We start from the raw sequence: 26,214 nt of genomic DNA on the forward strand, positions 1-26,214 counted from the left end.
CGAGAAAGTAAACTGGTTTACATATGTGAGGGGAAGAAAGTCTATGGCTTTCTTCACCTTTCTTTTGCTAAATAAAGCAAAAAAGAATATAGATGTCAAGGACATAGATGTGTTTCAATGGATGCATTCCCTGTATAGTAGGTTATCAGCAAATTTAAGTGACTTCCAAGCAAATGGTAACTCTGACAGTCCTGATGAGTCAAGTAGATGATAATTACTGTTTAAATTCTGCCAGTACTATAAAGGGGAATTATTTTCCTTTTTTCATCTCATTCCCATCCAGCCTTCAGTATAGGCTTGAATATGACTTACTGGAATAAGAAATTGATTTATTTATGTATAGACTTCAAAGTAGCTGTATCTTCAGATTGTCCACAAGCTGCAGGTCCTCCTTTAAGTAGTCATATAATTCAGACGTTGTGGTATTACTTGATGTTGTTCTGTAGCAGTTTCCAGAGAGTTGTTAGATACAAAGTAATGATCAGATAAACTGAATACTGTTTTTCTGTGGCATCAAGCTGAGCCACTAAAAGCTCTGAGAGAAGCTTAGTGGTCGTAAGGATCCAGTGCTGAAATGAGGGGTCTGAGTGGGAATTGTTGAAACTAAATGGTGGTTAAAGAACTCTTCATCTGAACTATCCAGGTTAAGGATAGTAAAGTCAGTAATACGGGACTCTTAGCATATATGAGAATGATTGTTAGGACTGTGCAAACATCTTCAGTAATGGGTTGTGATCAGCCTTTGCCCTCAGCATTTATAATATCAGTGTTGCTTCTCTTTTGGTCTTATGTATTAAACAACAGAAAAAACCATTTTCTTCCACTTCTGTCTTAGCATATTTTTTAGACAGAGACACAGCTCAAGAGAAAGGTTTCTGTTTGGGGAAATGAACTCCTACAACAAGCAGAACCTTTTGCTCATATATATTATTACTTTATATTGTAGGCTTTACGTGTTTATTTTTCTGCACTGTTTGCATTCTAGAATGCATTTCTTGAATGTAATTTTCTAGCCTCAGTTTGTGACTTGGATGCGTTTTAAATTTTATGGCTTTAACAGAAAATAAGTTAATCTTACAGCAATCTTAGATTACTGTTTCCTTTTAAGGAGCAGAGGGTTTTTTGTGGTGAAGTAATCTAAAATAATGCTTCTTTTCAAAGTGAATTAAGAAAGAATATTAGTCTTCCTGACTGGTTTAAAACCTGTTTTCAAGTTTGCTGTTAGAACTTCATCTTGTTATAACACTCTGTTAGAATAAATTTAAAGTCTTGTAATTTTTAAAAGAAGCCAAGTATACCTGACAGCAGTGGAAAGTTAAATCCTTCATTTTTCAGTTTTAGGCGTTGATTACATGTATGTGGTTGCTCTGAATACTTTGAATTTGGCTTTGTTTCCGTTGGAGGAGGAAGGAGAATGAAGCAGAAAAATCCAGTCTGATCAAAGATAGGCTTGTTGTTCAGTTTGAGCAATGATCTCACTTCTCATTGCAGTGTCATCCAGCTAATGAGGTTCACATTTGGCAGTTAAAAAAGTGGAGGTCTTTGCTGTATTATTGAAATTCAATTTCTAAAGCATTTCTAATTTCTTTGGCATTTTCCTGCCTCCTAGACTGAAAAGTAGAAATTATTACCATTTCAGTGAGAGTGAATTTATTACCTGTCCAAGTATCTCACCTCAAGCTCGACCTGGATTGCTTTTCAAGATGCTCTCTAGGTTCAGGCTTCACAGGGAGGGTGGTATTTGTGTTTGTGTATTATAATCTCCCCACCCTGGGTGGTGACAGTAGTAGTCAGGTAACAAACTTTCTCCTTTTAAAAACCATGATTTCTTTACAAGTAAAGGCTTTTCCTTCAAAATGCATTTTTAAGAGAAAATGCTCAAAATACTAGAAAATATACATTGTGCATATCTTATTTTCCCTCAGGTTTGGTTGGTTGGGGTTTTTTGTTTGGATGGTTGGGTTTTGTTTGGGGTTTTTTGTTTTGGTTTAGTTTTTTTTATTTGGTTGGTTTTGGTTTGGTTTGGGTTTTTTTGATTGGTTTGGGGTTTTGTATGTCTAAGGAAATCTGATTATTTTTGGTTTCTTTGTGGTTCCTTTAGGTATTTGGCTTCCTGGGATATTTTAGTTTTCAATACTTCAATTAATATCCTTGTTTCCTTGGTACAAGGCCTAAATATAAAGACAAGAAGACAAAATAATTGTCTCGGCTCAGTGTCTTTTAAGAGCTTTACATAAAGCATGTTTGTTTTTCACTTACCCCTCTTTTAAACTGAATTGGGAACCTTCCACAGCATTGTAGTAATCCATCCTAAAACACATCTCTATTGATAATCAGGGGCCAAAGTAATGTTTTAAGCAGTGATAAAAATGCATAGTAATTCTGTATGTCTGTTTTTGTGACATATAAAACTTTTTTTTATCTGAGTCAATAGGGATATTAAAAAAATGTTTAATCAGCTTTGCATCTTCAAAGTATAATTACTAATTAATATAATTACTAATTACTGGCTAATTACTTATTCCTGATGCCTCTGTTGAATACCAGACAGTATGCTCAGACATCTCAGTACTTAGAAAATTTATTCCAAGTGAACTGCCTTCAAAGGATACTGGCTTCAAGGCTGGGATGTTTGGTTGCTTGTGTTTGGGGTTTTTTGTGTTTGGTTTTTGTTGTTGTTTGTTTAGGGTGCTGCTTTTTTGGGGGGAGGGAGTTTTTTATTATTCTTTTCTTAACTAAAAAAACCTCCATATGACTTACAGTTCATTTTGCTTATAGCAGTTCTGATATATTTCAAACTTTTTAAAAGGATGTTGTAGAAAAAATACCTATGTAGTGATGAATGCATGTGCTGTAATTACTCAGGAGTTGATCTTTTGGTGGACCAGCCGTTCTCCCTTGAAACACTGACATCCCTGGTGGAACTGACCCGTTTTGAAACCTTGACACCACGGTTTTCAGCCACTGTCCCTCCCTGTTGGGTGGAAGTCCAGCAGGAGCAGCAGCAAAGGCGGCACCCTCAGCATCTGCACCAGCAGCACCACGGGGATGCAGCTCAGCACACTCGGACTTGGAAGCTGCAGACAGACAGGTACGTAGGGCAGCAGCGCACAAGGAATCGCGTGCATTGCTTAACTAGTTTGTGTAGCTGTACAGCCACAGATCTCATGCAATTTAATTGTTTTCAACTAGTGTGCAAGTTTAAGAGCATGTGTTTTCAAAGATGATAATCCTCATTTGGTAGTTTGCATTATAGGTGTTTGTGAGATTGCCAGAGGCATTTTAGTGGACCTTGAAACAAATTGAAAAGTCAGGTTTTGAATTTTATTTGCCAAATGTGGTTATTACATTACATAATTAGACAAGCACATTTTCCAGAATTAGAGATATTCTTGATAGTTTCTATAAAAGTCTGATTCACCTTTCTTAGGTATACACACATTTTGAGCACATTATTTAATCCGAAAATGCAAACTGTGGGTGCCAGTGTGACTAATTAATTGTCTTAAATGAAATGGTATTGTAATTTACTTCAAAATATGAAGGTAGAATCTGGATTTATGTCTATTCAAGTTAAATCTTTATATAGGAGATATTTAAGCCACTCCAGAGCCCTAGTAGTACTAAAGTTTAGGCAGTATTTTCATTGAAATGAAGTTCACCAACATGCTGTGTGTAGCAATACTTAGTTTTTTACACATGACATGAGAACTTGGAATTCCTCTGGGCTCCTAAATACAAGTACAGCAGTGTTGCAGTCTCCTTGAAGAATTGCTTAAAACCTACATGAAGTAGCTTTGTGCAGCTTTTTGTGAAAAATGCTTGGAGAAACAAAATGTAAATAGAAGTTTCTTTGGTTTATTAAGGGATGTGAATAAAGACACTACAGGATCTTTTGGGTCAGACTGCTACACATCTGTTCCACTGATGTGTAACATTTGGATTGTCATGTAGACTCAGAATAGCCATAGATTGAAAACAAGAAAATGGCCAGAGGGTCCTAGGGGAGCTAGAGGTCATGTGTGGGGCAAAAAAAGCATGTCCTATAAACAACTGAAAGATAGCAAGTGATAATGAAGCATTCCAGGTGGGAAAACACATAATAGATGCAGGCATCTCCTGGGCTGACACATAACAGGAGCTGAACTAAATAAATGTTCATAAGCTATGGTTAAAAACTTGCAATATATTATAGGCTTTAAAACCTTTATTTATCTTGTGGTTTTGCTTTGTGTAAGTCAAATATTCTGTATGTAGCAAGGGGAAGGGAGGTGGTTCCTTGCAAAATAACTTCCAGTTGATTATCCAGGTGTGTTCAGCAACAGTTGAAAAGTAACGAGCTATCAATATGAAGTTATAAGGAAGCAAGCAGTGAAGGTAATAGCAGTTAATTGTAAGGGGATAAGTGGAAAATTAGCTTATGAATATAGTTTCATTAGAGGAAAAGAAGTATGCCTGCTGCTAAGTAAAACACGGTTGTAAAGGGGAAAAGTTAAAAGTTTTGGTTTAGTACTGGAAATCTTTGACAGCTGCTATGTGACTCATGATGAAAATTATTAAATTACAGTCCCTTTGTTCTTAGGGTAGAATCTTAAGATTGAAAGCCATGTTAGCTCTTAATTAAAAGTTATCTGGGAAGAAACTTTTTGATTTCTGGATTATTTTTTGGTTGTTACTATGAGGTTCCTTTTATCTTCTTTTTGCGTGCCTCATACTGATACCTATCACCATGTGGGATTACAGTGTTAGATGGATGAGTAATGCAATTTGATATGGTAATTCTTTTGTTTCTCAAATAGAAAGAGATAATCCTGTAACTGTATTTTAGAAAATGGCATTATATTGCAATCCTAGTTTGTTATTTTAAAAAGACTGTTCAACAAAGAAAACAGAAAAGCAGAGTCTGGTTTACCTTGTGAATTATCTAAATATCAGTATTGTACCCTCAGCAGTAATTTAACTGAAATGTTAAATGAGGTTAATTCTTTTAAAAGAGAGATACATGAATTCCTAATATGCATGGATAAAGCAGTGACATCTGAGTTTCCTGGCTTTTTCTCAAATTTATGTAGCATGTATTCATCTTATGGAGACATATTTTAAAATATATGAAAGAAGGAAGAGCTAGATACTAATGTTCTTTCCAGTGTTTAACCTCTGGAAATGTCTTTGCAGTTCAAAGTTCAGTTGCATTGGAAGATCAGATGGTGAGATGTTCTAGAGAAGGAATGAATAAGTGTGTTGAAAAATATCTTGTGGTTGAGAATGACGCTATATTGGCGTTTGGAACACAGTATGGATTGTATGTTCTTCTTTAGAGAGATGCTATAGATTTAGGTGGGTTTCAAAGGTAGAAGAGTTCCTAAAAGACTTTGCATTAGATTATCAGAGAAAAGTGATATTTAGGATAGATATGCTGAGATACTGAGAAAATAATAAGGAAGTAATTTGTTTGCTACTTTGGAACTTTACACATGAATAAAGGATGTACTTAAGCAAACCTATGAGATACTAAAAAAAAAAAATCTTGAAAGGGAAGTCTTAACTAATCAGAGAACTAGATTGTGAAGTTTATTGTCAGAGGTATAAGAAAATCTCTTTACTGCTGGGTTAATATGAGACCTTAATGGAGATTGTTTATTCCATCCATACCTATTGAGCATCTGCTGCTCAATTCTGTCAAAAATTGATTTCTGGGGTAGACAAGTAACAGTTGTAATTCGCTATGGCTGTGTGCATTGTGTGCAACACACAGACTATAAAAGACTGCTGCAGACAAAGTGGTTTATTATTCATTTCTGGGTTTGTACCAGATCTTTAACTAAAACTGGATGAGCAGAATATTACTTTGTCTTTCAGAAGTCTGGCTCCTTTGAGTGTCTTATTTAGTCCATGCTTTGCATGACATGAAATACCACCCCCAAACTTTTCTCTGTTTGGCACTGGATTATGTGTACTCCAAGCTAGAGGAAAGGCATGAGTGATTCTAAGTATTTAGTATTACAGTTGCTAACAGAGGTTTAGGGGTTTTTTTTCCCCAGAGCAATGGGATACATTTTCATTATATTTTATTTGTTTGTGTTCCTTGTACAGTTAGCTGAAAATTCTTCACTGTTACTTCGTGAATCATAACCACAAATTCTCTTCTGTCCATCTTTCACTTCTGTCCATCGTTCCTCCCAAAATCTCTGCTTTTCTGTGTTGCTTGCTCTGGAAAGCTGGCATGCCATTTCATTACTTGTACCTGAAATCTCTTTTAAGTTTATTACATGTGCCTGAAAGAGATCTGGCCTTCAGGGATATTACTGTAAAGAAATAAATACATTTGCACCATCCCTTAATCTATTTTAAAATGGTTTTCTGCACAATACTCAGTGTGTAGCATGCTATTGGAGTTAAAATATTTATTTGTGAATTAGGTGTTAGAAAGACGCTTCAAAAATATTTATAGCAGCATACTCAGTTTCTTAGTGTTCTCAGTTATACAGCTAAATAAGTATATCAAAGTAACATTTAAAAAAAATATTTACTGCCAAATGAAGGAGATCAAGAAGTTCAATTATTTAAAAAAATGTGTACAAGCAGAACAGTTGACACATTATTAGTTTTATTTTCATTGCTCTTTGGTTTGAACAATTTTTTGCAAACCCTAGTGTATCAAACTATGGAACAGATCATTGAGGGGTACTTGTCTCAAGTTTACACTTTGTGTAAAACCAAACTTGTCTTCAAAACTAAAATGCGACTTACTAAAAGGAAGCTGCACCCTTTTGCCCAGCACAGGCTTCTGAATGTGCGTCTGGTAAGAAGCATGTTTCATCCTGTATGAATTATCAAACGTGCTTTAAAAGTAATTTCAAAATAGTATTTTGAGTCTCCTGTATGTTGATTTTGTACCACTTTCTCAAACACTTACGCAACGCATTGGTAAGTGTTAAACAATGGATGAGGGTAACTTAAGGGAGATTACAAGGTAGGTACTTCCAGTCATGCTTTTGTACACTTCACTAATCGATCCTCTTTTAGTGTTGTGTTTGCTTTTTTATTCTCATACCTTTTTTTCATGGAAACAAGTAGCTGGTATTTATAGTAATAAGAAAACCATACTGTGATGAAGGTAATAGGGAATCTTTCCACTGCTGCTTTTATCTGAACCCTGTTTCACCCTGCCATATCAATTGGCTTTTTAACATCTTCACAAAATTAATATGGTTAGCTTGAAAGCTTGAAAGCTTTAAAGTTTGAAAGACTTCTACTTCAGAAATCCATGCAGATGTCAAGTAAGACAAAATAAGTTTTTCTTCTTGTTAAAGACAGTGTGCATAGATGCAGAATGGACTGTGTGATGCTGCCTGCATGATCTGAATTTTCTCCTGACACTGGGTCATTGTCTTATTTTATTTCCTGACAGCAACAGCTGGGATGAGCATGTCTTTGAACTGGTTTTACCAAAAGCTTGTATGGTTGGACATGTGGACTTCAAATTTGTTTTGAATTCAAACATCACAAACATCCCTCAGATTCAAGTGACTTTACTGAAAAATAAAGCTCCAGGCTTAGGAAAAGTCAATGGTAAGAAAAAAACTTAAGATATCTTTCAGAACATTATTTCTTTTCTCAAACTCATTATTCTCTGTGATGTATATCAGAAAAATTGCTTGTAATTGTGTAAGAATTTCACTTTTACTGCTTTATTCTGTTTCTTAGTATCATGGGCTCTTCTCTCTTATCATGCTTGAATGTAAATTGTGGAGGCAAACTGGGTAAACAGTTCCAAAATCTTGACATTTACACAAGTGAAAGTACATAGCTCAGAAAGACTGAACTCAATTATAATTCTGTACTGCATGAATCCTACAGTCATTAAAAATAAGTTGTCAATTGTAAATCATCCTAGAGATTGATTAAACAAATGGTGCTCTTTTAGTTCTTGACATAGTAAAAAAAAATTATAATAAATTATTCTAAGTCACAGAAGGAAATTATTTGCCAGTGAGAAAATAGCAAGGCTTTTCTTGATGGCAGTAAGAAAATCCCTGGCTTCCTTGGGAATTCTCTCATCATTTGGCTCATTAACTAAACTATGTGAAAGCTGCAGTATAATTTCACCTTTTGTTCCTTGCCGCTTTGACTGAGTAGACCAAAGTTAGGAATGCTCTTGCCTTGCAAGGCTCCTAACTGGACTCTGCATCTTACTAGCTCTCAGGGAACCTGTGAGGGGGTAGCATAAATTGAAAAGTCATTTCTTTGATGTGGAAGTGCCTCTATTGGGATTTTCCTGTGGTGAGAGTGTTCGTTTCATATCCTGCTGCCTTGTCTGCTGGGAGTGGAAGGTATTACATGCAGCACCTCCTTTTATTGAGGCATTAATTGGTTATCTTTAACTGGCCACCTCTGTTTCAAAAGCTTCTGGGAATTGACTATTTCAGAGAAATCTTGCTGTCAGATATTAAATTGGTTGCTGGATATAAAATGTGTTGAGGAGAACAGCAAGCATGATCATAAAAGCCCTTTTCCCTCCTGCTTTTCCTATTTTTTCTTAATTGCTAAGTAAGACCATCCCACTTACACAGGAGTAACAGCTGTAAATTTCAAAAAGGAATATAGGCATTTTAAACATCATTGACATGCTTTCATAAAACTTCACTCTGTAGCATCCCCCAGTGTTTAACAGCAAAAGTCGTGTGCTGGAGATGCTCCTTTAAATAATGTAAACTGGTTGCTACCCAAGAACAAAATACGCTAGCATATTAATATTCTTTGAGGAAAGCCTGTTCTTTTACGAATCAAGATGGTTTAGATTTAACAGAAGTGCTAGCTGTGACTGCAGGACAGCAGTCAACAGGTGTTCTTTCAGTTTCTTCATTTTTTTTAATACTTGATGTAAAACCTTAATTTTAACATGTAGGAGAAATATGTTCTATCAAAAAAAAACCAAAAACCACCAGAACGGATTGTCCATGTTTCTCTCCTGAATGGAACCTGCTTTGTTTTCAGCATGATTTCAGTCCATTTGCAGATCTGGATGTCAGAATTAATCAGAAAATCTTCACCTATGGAACAAAACAATAGAAGAAAAGTTAAACTCTTTTCCTTAATGCTTCAATTTCAAACACTTCTGAGCAAACAGTTCCATGAGTTGGTAATTCCTTGGAGACATTTGATTTAGGTGTGAACTAAATTGCCAGAGCTCTCTGTGAATGCTTTTCAGCACAGCATACTGAGCAGAAGACATGACAGAGCTCTCTCTTCCTGAAAATGCCATTTCACTTCCTTACATGCAATGTACTGGAATTTGCTTTTTTCTGTTACAGACAGGGTAGAGTAAGCATTGAATAGGGGATCAGGCAGTATGGAAGGACTGGGGAATGTGAGAGCACCTGCAAGGCAGCCTTGACAAAGTTTTTTCTTTTTTACTCAGTAGGATTGGAGATCCACAACTAACCAACATCTTCTCCAAGTGTAGCTGCATTGCAGTTATTTCCTTCTCTTTTTCAATTTCTTGAGTTTTGGAAAAGGACTTTAGTGACATTTGCCTTTTCTCTATGCACTATTGAATAAAATAATAGGACACTAATGATTTCATTATAAGGGAAGACAAAGCTAGATAATTTATATCTGTGATAGATCTTAACCAAAATGTCCCAATCCTAGGGAGATGTAATATTCAAGATAGTTTGATGGCTCTTGGAAATGTATAAAAACCTCAGACTGGAATTCAATTAACTTCCCTCCCTCCTTTCTCTCCTTCCATGGGGTGAGAAAGGAACTGAAATTTTAAGATAATGAGATGTAGGGAAGATGTGTAGGGCAGAGTTTATTCAGTCATTATTTTGTATGACAGGAGCCCTGGAAACAGTTAAATATGTAGTGTGTAGTAATGGGAAGGCCAGAGGCATAATTCTTCTGGTTGGGAACTAATGGTTTTTTGGTCTGGCAGTTAATTCACTGTATATGCTTCTTGTTAATTTGCTGGCATGTCCTCTTCATCTATAATTCATGTGATCCGTTAAATTGGAAAAAGAACTGTATTTAAGTATTACCAAAATAATGTTTGATGTTCAGCAGGAGCAATCCAGTTATTTTAACTTTAAATTATCAAACTTTAAGTACTGGAATTTAATTGCTTAGGAGTAATCTGTAGTTGATTATTAGGGGAAAAGAATTTGGGCAGTGTTAAAGCAAAACAGGCTCATTACAGGTCATGCGGAAATACTATTTTTTAACTATTTGCTGCAGCTTCAATCCATATGAAAAATATGTCTTTGTGTATTTGTGGGTTTATATTAGAAATATTGCTGTGGGCAGAAAGCTGATAATTTTGCTATGCAAACTACCACTTTTGTTTTTCCTGAGCCTTGAACAGTGTTTGAAATCATGCTAATATTTTTATTTCCAGAAGCAGCAGTAGATAGACAGATCACATTTCCTTTATCTCCAGCTCATAACATTGAAGTGGAGAGAAATGGAAAACCAGGACTGGTAGAATTCAATGAGGAAATGCAGTATATGGATGTAGAGGAACCACAATGTAAGTTTTATTGATCTTGTTATACTTCAATTAAAATAGGAGCTTGCTTTTTTCTTCTTTTAATGATAAATTTGAATTCCCCTGCAAAAATTTCTCAGACATTAAGATAGACTGATTTTTCAGCTGTATTCAAAGTTATTTCTCTCACTGCACTGTTTGCTGTATGAGTTGAAAGTTTAACAGAAACACAACAAAAATGTGCAAAACTGCTAGAGAGGTTTGGTGCTTACAAGCAGATGAATATTTATTTGAATTTAGAAATCAAGTAGATTGATAGGACACCTTTCTAAGTGAAGTTGCTAGCCTGTTTCAGCAGTATTTTACTTTGTTTCTTTGACTAGTTTTAATATAATTTTTCTTTGCATGCCTGGGTTTTGTAGAGATTGCTGCAGTTAACCAAGAAAGCAAGGCGCAGAACATAAAGAAATCATAACTAGGCCACATCACATGGACTGTGCCTGTCTTTATAACTTCTCTTGTTAACTAGTGCTCTTCCACAAAATGTCTTAGACTGTGAAAGGCAGTGAGTGGGTCTGGGTGAGGAGAGCTGCAGGCTAAAATTTGACAGTTGGAGTGATTCAGTCCTAGAGCTATGGTTCTTTTGCTTGGTCCTTTCAACAGTCTTACTTCACAGCTTATCTAGAGCATGACTGTAAAGGTCCTTTCCAACCCAAACCATTCTACGATTCTATGACTCCAAGACAGGAGGGGTTACAAAGGATCGGGGGAAGGATCAAATGGGTGATAAAGGAGGTGTTTCATGCTGAGAAAGGAGCAGCAGATGAGTGAATGATAATTTCAGTAATTTGTATATCACATAGAAGAAACAAAACTGTCTTTGTTTTAAATTTATTTTTAATTTTGTTCTGTTTTAAACAGTATTATCCTGCTTCAGTAACGACCCAGTAAGGGTGTGACTCATATATATTGGTTCTTTATTTAATCAGCTGTGTATTTTGTGGCTTTTGTAAGCCAGTCAACATATATGTTATCCATATAATGCAACTGAAAATGGTTCTAAAAATGCTGTTTACCTTAATTGATTTCACTGGAAAATATCTAAAAGTGAACTTCAAGCCATTTTTTATGTTGAGTTACATGTATTTAGTGGTCAGAGTTTGAGATGGTGTATTTTTAATCCATGCAAATGATCAGATTTTGTGACTTACGGCTAATTGAGATCCATATTGCTCATGTTTTTGTAAGGTCTTAGATTGTGTCCATTTCTGGAGGAACACAAAGAAGATATACTTTGTGGTCCAGTATGGCTGGCTACTGGACTTGATCTATCAGGACATGCTGGAATGTTGACACTAACAAGTCCAAAGCTTGTTAAAGGTAAACCCGTTTATTATGCTGTTCGCATGAAGTGTGTGTGACTGAAGTGCATCTCATACTTCTGTAGTCAGCCATAGGTTTGTTATTTATTTTTACATTGACAAATTTTGCTGTGTAACACCATAGTGAGTTGCTCTTTCAAACTGATGATCAAGTACTGTAATTTATGTGGTTGTTCTGTTCTGTTTACAACTTGCAATCTGTTTAAACTGTGCAAATTCTTCCCCCTCCCTTGTTGTTCTCCACTTTTAGGCATGGCTGGTGGCAAGTATCGTTCATTTTTAATTCATGTTAAAGCAGTGAATGACAGAGGAACAGAAGAAATCTGCAATGGTGGCATTAGACCAGTGGTTAGAATACCTCCTCTAAAACCTCAAACGAACAAGGGCCATTCTCTTGCTTCATTGTTGGCAAAAGTTGCAGCAGGCAAGGTAATAAATAGCCAAGGAAGATTCATGTGTTAGTTGTAGACTTGGTATGATTCCTGTCATCTGAAAACGAAACAGCTGTTAGCAGAATTAAGATCCATTAAAAGACTACCTTCTAAAGAGGTGACACTGTGTTGACACCTTCAAGAATTAGAGTTCAACATTTCTAAATTGTTTCTTTTGTGCAAATTTAATGGAAAAAGTCTGTTCTGCCACTTTCACATTCTGAACACTTGTTTTTGAAACTTTTGTTTCCTTGAGTATTTTCAGTAGTTGATAGGCCTTATCCTTCTATGAAGATGTGTGTGTGTGTGTGTTTTACTCTTGATCATTGTAGTTGTAAGATGGGATGATATGATGTACATCTTGTGGACATTATTAGAATAGTTAGAGCATAATAGATTACAGAACATGAATAATTTATTGTTCTATATTATAGAATTTAGTGAATAAAAATAGTTAATTTTAGTACAGTGCTCAAACTGAGAGATTTTAGTGAACTGCTTGCATTTCACTGAACAATGTATAAGAATAAATCAGAACCAATGTGATTTATGAATGTTATTTTTTCTGAAAATATAAGGAAAAGCCGTCTAGCAAAATTGAAGCCACTACTACTTCAAGAAAATCAGATAATCTGCGAGGCTGCGACTTACTTCAAGAAGTCTCTGTAACAATTCGAAGATTTAAAAAAACTTCAATTTCAAAGGAAAGGTTAGTAGTTGTTTTTTAAATCTGAAGGAATATTAGCTTTAGTTACACTTCTTATAAAAAGCTTAGTTCTCAAAATAGCTCAGGTCAAGATACTGTTTCAAGTTGTCATTTCATAAGCTTATTTTATATGGAAAATCATGTAAATTGCAAGTTAGAGGGCACTATGCTGTGAAAGTTGTGGTAGAATAACACCATGCATGAAATTATGTGTCAAGTGGGGTTTTTTGCCTGACTTCAAAAGGCAAATGTAAATAAGTTTTCTTGGTAAAACAGATACATTTTTTAAAGGAAGCATCTTCCCTTTCTATTTCCTCATTGCCTTGTTTCTTACAGCAGAAATTAGATTATTTGTCAAAAAAGTTTAGAATCAAATTTAGCTAACAAAGAAGTGGTTGAAGTCTCTAGTTTGGTGCTGCAGACCTAGACGCAAGTAATAGAGTATTTAAAGTGTATTATCATCTGCCACCCTGCAGTGATGGCACTGACTGTAATGGGCATAAAAGAGGTTATCGAGGCTGCAAAGAGGTATGTGCAAAGTTGTAAGAGTGATGTAGATGGTGAAGGTTTGTTTAGGTTTAGAAGTTGCTAGACAAGTTAATAGGGGTGAAAAAACTTCATAGAAGCTTACAAGATATATCATAATGTAGGAAGTTCTGTGAGCAGAAAATAGGACACTTGGGAATGTGTGCACAGGAAGTACTGTATATGCTTGTGTAGTGCTTTTCCTTTCATCTAGGATTCTCTTTTATGCTGCTCCTAGGACAGGATACAAAGCTGGAGAGACACTTTATTGGGAGAACGGCCATGTTGGATAATTGTGGTTTTTCTTTCCTTCCCCTCCTCCCTAGAGTTCAACGGTGTGCCATGTTACAGTTTTCAGAGTTCCATGAGAAGCTTCTCACCACTCTTTGCAAGAAGACAGACGATGGACCGGCTACAGAACATGCTCAGAGTCTTGTACTCGACACACTTTGTTGGTTGGCCGGAGTCTATTCAAATGGCCCTGGCAGGTAAGGGAGGAATTGTGTTCAAATTATCATGGCTATTTCTCAGTATCAGTTTGGTTAAAAAAAAAGTTTTATATAATTCTCTAAAGTATGCAACTTGTTTCCACAGCTCGAAGGAGGGAAATGACAGTTTGCTTACTAAAACACGTAAATGTGTCTCTGATATTATACGTGTTTGCTTCTTTGAAGCTGGGCGGAGCATAGCTCACAAATGTGCACGATTTCTTGCACTATGCATCAGGTTAGTGCTAATTATTTGCATATATTTATTTTTGTTTATTTCTGTTTTACATGTATTTGGGGGATTTGCATGCATTCTAAATTGAACATATGTGTTTGTAACTGTTTCATCTTGTGTAAGAGATTTCATCCTTCTTTCTTACTTCATTGTGTCTGGTTTTTTTGTAGCAATGGAAGGTGTGACCCAAGTCAGCAAGGGTTTGGATCAGTTCTTCTAAAAGCTTTACTTGACAATATGCCTCTTTTGCCTGCTGCTGCCACAGGTGGTATGTATGCAGTGTTGTTGTCATAAAAATACATGGTACATTTGTCATGTTGGACTCTCTTGTGAAATTAGAATGAGGTAATTGTTCGGTTAGTTCAAAACGCTCCTTGGAGTGGTCTGGTCATGAAGTAGACATTTGTAGTTGGTGGATTTTTAAGCAAATAAGCTTGATTAAACCAGAGCATGAAGTCTGACATTTTTGGAAGAGCTTAAGTAAGTTTTGTAAGAATTCTGAAAGGTGTTTAGCAGCAACAGATTCTGTTGACATCAGTTATGGTCAGGGTTGTCTGTTATTTTTTAAAATTAGGAGAGAGCCAGGAAACTTGACTATCCCAATGATGTCCAACTAGCAATCCACTTCTGATTCTTCTACACTAAAAGGAAATTTTAACTAAATTAAATTCCTTCCTTATCTATAGTGCAGTGTAACGGTCTCTTAGCACCTTGTTGAAGCATCTGGAGTGCCAGATGGAATGGGAAGATGACTTTATGCTCGTATTTTGGGTGGCAAGGCCTGCTTTTCACACTAGGACATTGTTGAATTGTTTTTAGCTTGGCATCACTGAGGGGTCTTGCAGAAAAATCAGTTTGCATTCCAAAAGGCTTGTTGTACTACCACCTAGGTCAAAACACTTAACACACTGCTACAGAGGGTATGGAATGCACAGGGAGGGAAGGAGGAGGAGGCTGAGATTTGTGTTTCTGTACAGTTACCACCGTGCTGTGCTCCCAGAACTGATTTGTATGGAAGCAGTGCCTCCAGCAAATACAGAGTAAGGAGACAGCAACCAGAACCAGAGGATGAAAGGAGAAAAAGAGCTGGATCTGGAGTATGGCTTGGCTCTGATGGGATTGGAACCCCTAGCCAAGCACCTTAATATATCAAGAGCATTTTGATTGCTGTGGGTAAAAGCAATGAAAGAAGTTTACAAAGCTGTCTCTTGGGAACCTTTCTTTCCTTCAATTATGTGTTAGTTGATAAGAGAATTAGAAGTACTTGTGGAAACTTACAATTTCAGAATGATTCTTAATTGAAGTCTCTCAAGAAAGGGGAAGGGGTAGAATACCTCCTAGTCTGTATTCGGTAACCATTAGATAATTATTTATCACTTCCAATGATTATCCTTCAAAGTATGCTTTTTCAGTGAAAAGTTTATATCATGTTTCACCTGAAATATATATTTTTTTTTTTAATGCAGGATCTGTGTATTGGTATTTTGTATTGCTGAACTATGTAAAGGATGAAGATTTGGCAGGATGCAGTACAGCTTGTGCATCATTGCTGACTGCGGTGTCCCGGCAGCTGCAGGATCGCCTAACACCAATGGAGGCGTTACTTCAAACAAGGTACTAAGAATTGTGGTTGTTGTAAACTTAGTAAAAACAAACCTAAGAACTGTCTAATGCCATCCTTTGGTGTTCTGAAAAAGGTTGTGTGCTGTATTTGTTTGAGAAAGGATTAATTTGCTAAAGTTCTGGAAAAAAGTTTTAACGTGTACAAAGTTAAAGTTGAATTTAATTGCTATCTCACATTTTAAATCAGCAAATGTGTATGTGGCGTTTGAAGTCTGTGCAATCCTTAAATTAGTATTTATGATTTTTAGTGTAAGGACTAACGAAGCATGTCCTATTTTGACTCTTGGAGGGAATTAAGTGTACTGAATAGTTTCAGTTTGGCATAGTGCTTCACAAAATTATAGTCTTTCAGTAGGCTGACCATACATCTAATGTATTTCTTCTAAAGGCCAGATTCTAAGTGTAGAGACCTGGAGTAATTTACTGGGAATGCAGGTTCTTCTTTTAAATTACATATCAATGTAATTTAGGACCGTGTTGTCGCATCTTTTGCGTATTGAACTGATTGGCCGTTTAACTTTGGATTTACATGACACAGAAAGGAAATTTCTGATGGTTCAGTTTTGTAGCAGTTTCCAAAGCTGCATTATGGTGGTGGAAAAGTGCTGCTGTTTGACAGCTCTTTCAGCTGTGGTTCAGGTGCGAGAGTTTTCCTCAAAGTCAAGCAAGATCAAGGTAGAAGAGGTTTGGTGGAGGTTGGTTCAGAATTTTCAGATAAAATTGAAAAGGTAATAGAAAATGTAGTAAGGAAAGGTGTGGAGGAGGGAGGATATCTGTTTATTTTTGGTTTTGCTTTTAAAGAACTATAATTCCAAAATACTTCATAAAAACTTAGTCTCAGGTATTACACTTGGATCCTTATCCTGCTGTCTGTTGCATTCCTCTACTTAGTTGTTAATATATTTCACCATCTGTAGTCCTTGCAGTTGCTTAGAAGACATCCCAGCAATAGAAATGGTATCTGGCATAACTGAGAATTTTGAAAAATAGACAAAGTGAATCGAACCAAAGGGAGGAGAAAAATGTGAAAATTACACTTGATATGAGAATGACACCTTTCTGTGGGAATCAAGTTGTTCCTTCATATAAATTGCTTCCAAGTACTTTCTTTAAACAGCATATCTGAAATAGAAGGTTTTCCTCCTTCCCAGTTGACCACTTTTGAATTTGGTACATGTGACATTTCAGATCACCTTCTGGTGAATATAGCTGTCTGTATGGCAAGGGAAGATTTCTGAAGTGAGCTCATTCTTGGTGTCCTTCAAGCTTAGATTTTCTGAATGATTCTAAATGGTGTTTTACTGATTTTCTTCTTGGAACTAAATTCCTCTTTTAACTCCGTAACCCCATAGGTAGTTTAAGAGTAGCAGCAAATGACTTATTTGATTACAATAGCTCTCTAGCAAGGACTGACTATTCCTTCATTTAATTTACTAGTCTAAACAAAATTTGTGAGCCTTTTCTTCATATGTCTACAGATCAAGAAAATACTGTCATTTTTGAGATTTGGTTTTTGGTTTTGGTTTTTTTGTTAAGGAGAAATTAGTAGGCAGCCATAGCTTTACCCTTTTCCCCTTTCCTCTTCCCAAACTGTATTCTGTCTTTTTTGTGTGCATTTGTATTGCAGAGTTTATACTATTGTGTTTTTCCTCTTTGTCATTGGTCCCAGCTGCAATAGCCTAACATCTGGTAATCAGCTAAAAGCAGATGTCTAATTAATGGATCTGCACATTCGTGGGAGAGTAATACTCATTTTGCTGTCATGTGCTGCAATAAATCAAGTAAAACTTGCAAGGATAAGGCCAGTAGGGTGTGTTACATGATTTGCAGGTCAGAAAACAACAAAGAAAGAGATTTCAGATAGGATTTTAGGCTGTCTTAAAAAAAGCAGGTTGGTTTTGTCTCTAGCAAATCTGAGAAAATTTTTCCAGCCTGTTCTTCAAAGTACCAGATTCATGTACTCATGGAACTAAATTATTCTATATATTGTAAGGTGTTACATGGTTTAATTACTGTTATCATTAGTACTTGAACTGTCTCCTGCTCACATCTGATCTGAAAACTGTCTTGCTGCAATTAAAGCCTTTTAGTGCTTGTGTCCTGCCCACGTTGGCACTGGAGAGCAGATTCATTCTAAACAAATTCTGGATATCTGGAGTGTATTTTTATCTTCATTGTATTCTTCAGGTCTGTAGTCATTCTTAAAGCATTTCCTTGAGCCGTTTTCTTTGGTCCTTACCTTCCTCGTGTTGTGATACACGAAATTTGAGACATTATTCCAGTTGAGGGCTCTGATGAATGAAGCAGAAGAGGTATTTCGCATAGTTTATATTCATTACTGCACAGATGAGTAAGGTTATTGATGAGTTTTTACATGACATTCTTGATTTAGTCTTTGTTGTTTTTTTGATGTACCTTCTATATCCTTTTGTGAAAAGGATTGTTAATGAAGCTTAAAACTGTGAACCTGATCATTCCTGCTGAAAAATGGGTAAAAGGCACTCTGCTTGTTGAAATAAATCTGGGTTGGACAGAATAAATTAAACCCCTCTGCAGTATGTTCAAATTCTGATTCTACTCTACAGTGCTCTTGTAGAATTTTGACATTTTATGACCTGCTTACTTAATAAATCAAACTCCTCGTTTAAAACATGTAAGTAATCAGTATTAGTGTTGAGCTGACCTGATTTATTAAATTTTTAAATCTGATGTCTAAAGCAGGCTGTGAAGGTACCCCACTGAATTTTGTCTGAGCAGTTTCGTGTGTTTTAGTAGCCACTTTACAGTAGCATGTTGTCTTGGCTGGCGTTTGAAAAAAGGTCAGGCAGCAAACACATCAGTCCTGTCAGATGTGCAGGATGCACTGATCCTGTCTAATGCATGCTTGTAAAGAGCAACCAAGTCTATCCTGTGTTGTTCTGAGCATAAAGTTATTTTGAATTTGCTGCCTTGTAAGTTACTTTGAATTTGCTTCCCTTGTAAGGGAAATGCAATGTTAAATGGGTTGATCTGTAATTCTCAGATGATCTGTAGCAATTATTGCCCTTTTGTAAGATTGTTCATCATTTTCTGATTATTCCAGTCATAGTATTTTGTGGCCAAAAGCACTGAGCCCAGCTAATGTGGAAGCATTTTAACATTCATAGAAATCTAGAATCTGTTTTTACCTTGTTGCTTTCATGTAGACATTTACACTTTCGTGATTACTGGATCAAAAAAGATGTTTAAATATTTCGGCCTTCTCAACATTACCTGTTGGGGGTTTTTACCTCATCTGGTAAAGAAAAGACAAACTGCTCAGAGGCAGAGGGAAAAGGGGGTGGAAGAACTTACTGTCCCTGCTGGTGTTTGTGGAAATATTTCAGATTTCTTCTGTCTCTTGCCAAAGTGCAGAGTGTTATGTTTCTCACTTTTATACCTACACAGATGCATTCTTTCTTTCTACTCTGGCTTAGTAATTTGGCCTGATTTCCATTTTTTTCCTCTTTTCAGTTGCTGGTAATAGGTATTAGTAAATACAAAAAAAACCCAACCAAAACAAACACAAACAAAACCACAAACGAACAAAAAACCCCACTGATCTTGATACTACTTTGGAGTTGCCTTCTTCTTGGCTTATAAAAACCCTAATTGGTTTGGGACCACTTTGAGTGATGGTGCTATTTTTTCCCCTCCAGCACTGCCAGAGTAAATGTTACGAGTTTTCTTCTGTTGAGGTATTTATCGCGAGCGTTGATTGGTATGCCTAGCAGCATTTCCTTTTTTAATTCTTGCTTCAGCTGGAAGAACAAGCTGAGGTGGAATTTCTTCCGCTGTTTTGGAAAAGTACTGTGTTTTTGTTGACTTCAGACAAAAGTCTGATTTACCATGTGCAGGTGTGTGTATTGCTGTGGCTCATTGTCTAAGACTTGTAGTTCTAGTTTCCATGTCTAGTGTGATTGTGTGTCATGTTTCCAGGACAGTATTACATCTTCAAAACTATTTAGTAATGAAGAGTTACTTATTTAGCATTATAAGCTGTTTAAAAATGCCATCTAATAAATTATTTTAATGAAGTGTAAGCAAGTGATAATTTCAAAGATGTGTCAAATGAATGAACGGAATAGTTTGGAATATAATAAATCCTGATGGTGAAACACTTGACCTTTTCCTGTAATTTTATATGAATTCTTATTTTGTGAATGGTGCTGTTTGTCCTATTTGCAGATACGGATTATACAGTTCACCTTTTGATCCAGTTCTGTTTGATTTGGAAATATGTGGCTCTTCTTGCAAAAATGTGTACAACAGCAGCATTGGAGTACAGTCAGATGAAATTGATTTGTCTGATGTTCTATCAGGTATGTATGTTTGGCAGTGATTGATTGTGGTAGAACTGGTAGATCTCTATTATACGGTTTTCTTTTCATGATTTTATACTTTCCAGCCAAGCTGAAGTCCAAGGTATTCTCTTGCTTATGGTATCTTTTGCATTTCCTGTGGCCTTAGGGCAAGGAGTAAAAGCCTCTTTCTGGAATCTGACATTTTCTTATCCTGTAGAATATCTCAGGGTAGAGATTAGACAGAAAGGCTGCTCGTATTCCCTGGGTCAGTCATCAAGGAATCATCTGTCAGCTCTTTCAGGTAGCTTCCTTGAGGGGTGTGTTACTATTCATTCAGGCTAGCAACACTCACATAGGCAGACAAACCTAAATGGATTTTTCTGAAGTTGGGAAACTGCCATATGGCGTTCCTCAAATATAAAGGTTTAATGAGGTATTTTTTCTGGTTTAGAGGAGCTAAAATACCTTAAAAGCATTTTTGTGTCTGTCTTCTCAGGTTAATTCATAAGTGAATCTTTAGGCCCTGCAATGTCCTAAAGAACTAGATAATTTTTACCTGTCAGGAAATTCTTTTCATAGCAAGCGTATTCATGAGTCATAGTGATTCCTTTCCTTCTCATGTATGCTGTTGTCTTTCTCCTTCCTATCCCTTCCTCCATACAACTCTGTCAATTTGTTTGGATATTGATTAATAGTCTGGGTTTTATACTAAATTCGTGCATGATTGTAGTTGGTCTGACAGTTTCTTCCTCTTCCTTTGCAGTAGATATATCCAGTATCAATGTATTTTTGCAAGCTAATTTGCTTTCAGTGTAGGAAGAGTAGAGCATCCATCATATATAATTTATTTCTGGAATTAAGAAGATTATACTACGCTTCTGTCACAGTTGACAGTTTGACTTATAAATATATTCTGTTCAGATTTGGCAGCATTATCATTTTAAAAATACACTTCCATTTATATTGAGGATATGATAGTGTTAAGATGTTTCTTTTACAACATGAACTAATAAAATATGTGCATTATATTTAGTTGTCCCTTTTGACACTTCATGACTTGAAATTTCACTATCAAGAAAACATTGGCTGACTGTGCAGATACATGTTTCTCTTTCAGGAAATGGGAAAATAAGTAGCTGTGCAGCTGCTGAAGGTAGTTTTACTTCCCTTACGGGACTTCTGGAAGTTGAACCTCTGCACTTCACCTGTGTTTCAACAAGTGATGGAACTAGAATAGAAAGGGACGATGCAAGTACGTTTACTGGTATATACAATTTTTCATTTTTTCTACTTGTCATAGTTCCACAATACATTTTTAATCGAACATAACGGCACTGTTTGACAAACGGATTGCTTGTAGTTTTGCAAGTGTTGAAATGTTTTGTCTGTGGTTTGTTTTTTCTTAAATAATTTCTATATGCTATATAACTATGAAATATATTCTATATAGTTCTTCTATAAATTTCTATAATTTCTGTATTTCTTGGATCTTAGCAAACAAATTGGATTAAAAATTATTAATTTGAATCAGTTTGTTTCTACTGGAGAGTATAGCGTACAAGCTTGCATCTTTATGTTACAGCCTTTTGTGGTGGAGGAATTCCAGAACTAATAGGTGGCTTTTCTGTAATCCAAGTATTGCATGCATGACCAGTGTGCGTCTATAAGCCATATGCTTTGTAGTTCAAGATGATGTTAATTTGTAGCACGAACTGGATAAAAAGAGATACTTGTCTTGTTTTTACGTCACTCTGAACAATTAATAAAGAATTAAAGGTGTGTTTTATAATTTCTACATACATGTTTTGTTTTGGTTTGTTTGTTTGTTTCATGCCAGTGAGTACCTTTGGGGTTACCCCAGCAGTTGGTGGCCTCTCTTCTGGAACGGTTGGGGAAGCCTCGACAGCACTGAGTTCAGCAGCCCAGGTAGCTTTGCAGTCTCTCTCTCATGCAATGGCCTCAGCCGAGCAACAGCTCCAGGTGCTGCAAGAGAAACAGCAGCAGCTTTTGAAGCTTCAGCAACAGGTTGGAGGCTATTTGGCTCTTTTTAGTGCTGTATCTAAACTTCGAAAGCTGAGAAAGTAGTTGCAGAGCTAGTTGCCTTTTTTTTCTCCATAGTGTGTCTGAGGAAGGAACTGCTCAGCACTCTGGTTCAGTCTTCTTAAGCAAAGTGCTGGGAGTGTCTCCCATGCTGCTTTGGTCTTTCAGACTTGTTTTTTGTGTATTTTAAGGGTGGGTTGGGAGTTTGTAATAAAATCTAAGTCTTCATACGTAAATATATCAGTCTGAAATTGAAAAAGCCCACTGAAATGAAAAGCACAGGTGCTGACCCAGGGAAGTACCAGTCATAAAGCCATTGTTATTATGGGCCTTGGCTTCATTGACTCTTACTTTGCTGTTCAGTGGTAGGGTTTTGGTTTGTTTTGATTACTCCATCTAACTACTCATGTTCCTCAGCAAGTAAGTCAAATTAAATAGTTTAATAGTTTAATTTTTCAGCTTATAGTTGGTCATTTAACTTGGCAATGTTGAAGGTAGCTTATTTATTAAATTCAGTTATATAATCAAAGCTGAACTTGTGGTTCAATACTACTCCTGTGTTCACAAGTGGTATTATCTGCTACATACACTTGCTTTCATCTTCTCCACAGAAAGCTAAGCTGGAAGCAAAACTGCATCAGACAACAGCAGCAGCGGCAGCAGCAGCATCAGCAGTTGGTCCTGTTCACAACTCTGTGCCTTCTAATACAGTAGCAGCTCCAGGGTTCTTCATTCATCCTTCAGATGTCATTCCACCCACTCCAAAAACAACTCCTCTCTTCATGACTCCACCTTTGACTCCACCTAATGAAGCAGTTTCTGCTGTTATTAATGCAGAGCTTGCTCAGCTTTTTCCTGGTTCAGTCATTGACCCCCCAACAGTTAACCTTGCAGCACATAACAAAAATACAAGCAAGTCTAGAACGGTAATTATTTTCTTTTTTTTTTTTCCTTAGTGAAACAAGATGCTGTAAGCATTACCAGGGTCTTAATTTGTACTTCAATGCTAGTAAATATATGTTTATTTGGGTGAAATGTGATAACTATATCACTAAATCTACACCATCTGAAAAGAACTTAAGAAAGCAAGGTAGTATTGTTATAGTACCTCATAAGGTTTCTCTTTATTGGAGCTAGCTTAACTGTGTAAGGAGTTATTAATCCTTTGAACTTAGTGGTTAATATATTTTGATGGTTCATGCTCACATCTAAGTGTAGTGAGGTGTTGTCAAAATGGTATATCTTTAACAGCTCACAGTAAATGCATAGATTTTAATCACTTAATTTTACTGATGTTTTTCCACTCTTCAGAATCCACTTGGATCTGGCCTTGCTCTTGCAATATCTCATGCTTCACATTTTCTTCAACCTCCACCTCATCAGTCAATTATTATAGAGCGAATGCACTCAGGTAAAAGCACAATTCCTGATAATAATTTTGACACATGTTCTAATGAGAAGTGGAATATTTTCTGGGGCTTTAAGTAAGTTGCTTAGCTACAGTCTCTCTTAGCTTTCCAGAGTAAAGATATTTCTCAGTGTGCATTGTGTCATATCTGGGAGTTTAAGACCCAGCATTTGGTGATAGTTGAAAAATCCTGGGGACTTGGGAAATATGTTGGGTCTCTGAACCTGTTCAGAAATAATTCATAAAAAGCAAAACAGCTTCATTTAAGTTGATGCCAAAATTTTCTTCTTGAAGTGCTCAAGCTGTAGTAAGAGTTTCTGGGATTGTGCAGCTATTTTTAACTTCAGGTATACAAATATACTTTTTAAACAATGCATAAACCCTTATATACCTTTTAAACAATACATAAACAGTGGCTTTATTGTTTGAGAAGTAATACGTCTTGCTGGTTAGCACACTCTGGTCTTTTAGGCAATCCTGTGTTTTTCTCCCCTAGGAGCAAGAAGATTTGTGACGCTGGATTTTGGAAGACCTATTTTACTGACAGATGTATTGATTCCCACCTGTGGAGATTTGGCTTCTTTGTCCATTGACATCTGGACTTTAGGAGAAGAAGTGGATGGAAGGCGACTGGTAGTGGCTACTGACATTAGCACACATTCACTTATTTTACATGACTTGCTGCCACCCCCAGTTTGCAGGTTTATGAAGGTAAAAGGATCTTTTAAGTTCTTGATGTTTGTTAGTATGTGAATTTTCACTTAAGTTCTCCTTAGACCAAACTTTTGTTGGCTATAAATTTTTAATGTATTTTTGACTTCATGGATTTTTTGCCTGTTTTGATACAATTGTGTTACAATATAGTTGCGCTTTTTTTCAGATCACTGTTATTGGTCGATATGGTAGCACAAATGCCAGAGCGAAAATCCCATTAGGATTTTATTATGGCCATACCTATATCCTACCCTTTGAAAATGAGCTGAAACTAATGCACGATCCCCTCAGAGGAGAAGGTGAAGCAGCAAATCAGCCAGAAATTGATCAACATTTGGCAATGATGGTTGCATTGCAGGAAGACATACAGTGCAGGTTAGCAGGAAAAAAAAGTATATTTGCTAGTTATTTTAATGTAAAACACCGGGATATCATAATGTTACAGATTTTTTTTCTTCCCATTATATTCTTCAGACCAGAAAATACTCTGCTGTTGTAGAGTGGTTGTGAATGCAGTAACAAAGACTACACTGTATTTTTTTTCAGTATCTCTTTTTACAGTGCATTCACAATGGACCAGAAGTTGTCTTCTGGTAGGGTGACTGTCAAATGTATTGCTGTTTGCTAATGTGTATTGAATTGTGGTTTTTTAATATTTCCCTTTAGGTACAATTTGGCCTGTCATCGGTTAGAAATCCTTCTGCAGAGTATTGACCTGCCACCACTCAACAGTGCTAACAATGCCCAGTACTTTTTGAGGAAGCCAGACAAGGCAGTAGAAGAAGACAGCAGAGTATTTTCTGCTTACCAGGACTGCATTCAGCTACAGCTTCAACTCAACTTGGCTCACCATGCTGTTCAGAGACTCAAAGTAGCTTTAGGTGCAAGCAGGAAAACACTGAAGGAACAATCGGATCCAAAAGAGTTGATTCAGATGTCATCCACAGAACAGTTACGCACCATCATTAGATACTTACTGGATACTTTGCTCAGTTTGCTACATTCGTCCAATGGTTAGTACTTTTTGAGGTTTTGATTTTTTTGTCATGTTAGTAGAAACAATTTCCAAGTTTTTGTATTTCTTGACCTGCACTTTCCTACTATAAGGCCTTTAAACTATGTTTAGATATAAAATCATAGAAATGTAGAATGGTGTTTGAGTTTGAAGGGATCTTAAAAATCATCTAGTTCCAACACCCTGCCATGGAGAGTGACACCTTCCACTAGACCAGGCTGCTCCAAGCCACATTTACTGTCATTTTAGTAGCTGATAACAAACATTGTCAAGTTTTACCAGTGGCACCAAGCTGGCCTAACCACTTACTGAAAAGGATAGAAGGTGTCAAGGTCCTTCTCGCTTTTCTGTAGTCCTGGCTGCGTATTCCTTTGTTCAGATAGTCATCTGATCCTTCTGTGGTATGAACCGGTTTGCTGAAGTAACAAAAAACTGCCCAGGCAGAATCACCTTGTGGAAGTATCTGTGAGCATTGAAGCCTGTGCAATGCTGGGGATTGATTAAGTAGTTAGAAGTGGACTGAGGAAGCAGAAATTGCTTTTAGAGTGGTGATGGTAGTGAACTCATAAAACCAGTATTTCTGCTCAGCTCACAATTTTCTATTATCCAGTAAAGATTTTTATTTCCTAAGCTTGCCATTGAAAGAAGTCTTGGAGAATTGAAATTGAAAAATCTGAGTAGGAATGGTGGTTTGTGTTTTTTGTTGTTTTTTTGTTTGTTTGTTTTTTGGGTTTTTTTAAACAACAAAAAAAGGCAGAACATTGTTCTATTGATAGACTGTCTTGTGATTTTCTGTGCCAGTTGTACTAAAGCATGATGATGGTTTGCTTTTTGCA

At 36.4% G+C, this 26,214-nt stretch overlaps 1 protein-coding gene across 1 annotated transcript in view; it reads left to right on the forward strand.

Annotated features, from left to right (window-relative positions):
- The window catches only part of BIRC6 (baculoviral IAP repeat containing 6), a 173,602-nt gene that overhangs the window by 36,160 nt on the left and 111,228 nt on the right, over positions 1-26,214 (forward strand). Inside the window, exons 12-29 of the mRNA XM_042024996.1 lie at positions 2,866-3,091; positions 7,412-7,572; positions 10,400-10,531; positions 11,738-11,869; positions 12,122-12,300; positions 12,881-13,011; positions 13,860-14,021; positions 14,128-14,259; positions 14,427-14,524; positions 15,723-15,870; positions 20,086-20,219; positions 21,319-21,465; positions 22,039-22,226; positions 22,853-23,167; positions 23,553-23,652; positions 24,146-24,360; positions 24,530-24,738; positions 25,030-25,376. Coding sequence (XP_041880930.1) covers positions 2,866-3,091; positions 7,412-7,572; positions 10,400-10,531; positions 11,738-11,869; positions 12,122-12,300; positions 12,881-13,011; positions 13,860-14,021; positions 14,128-14,259; positions 14,427-14,524; positions 15,723-15,870; positions 20,086-20,219; positions 21,319-21,465; positions 22,039-22,226; positions 22,853-23,167; positions 23,553-23,652; positions 24,146-24,360; positions 24,530-24,738; positions 25,030-25,376 — 3,156 coding nt within the window. The remainder of the gene's footprint in view (positions 1-2,865; positions 3,092-7,411; positions 7,573-10,399; positions 10,532-11,737; positions 11,870-12,121; positions 12,301-12,880; positions 13,012-13,859; positions 14,022-14,127; positions 14,260-14,426; positions 14,525-15,722; positions 15,871-20,085; positions 20,220-21,318; positions 21,466-22,038; positions 22,227-22,852; positions 23,168-23,552; positions 23,653-24,145; positions 24,361-24,529; positions 24,739-25,029; positions 25,377-26,214) is intronic.

Source organism: Corvus kubaryi, unplaced genomic scaffold, assembly GCF_017639235.1.
Source record: "Corvus kubaryi isolate FWS band 111438036 unplaced genomic scaffold, C.kubaryi_AGA036_p1.0 37266, whole genome shotgun sequence".
Lineage (NCBI taxonomy): Eukaryota > Metazoa > Chordata > Aves > Passeriformes > Corvidae > Corvus > Corvus kubaryi.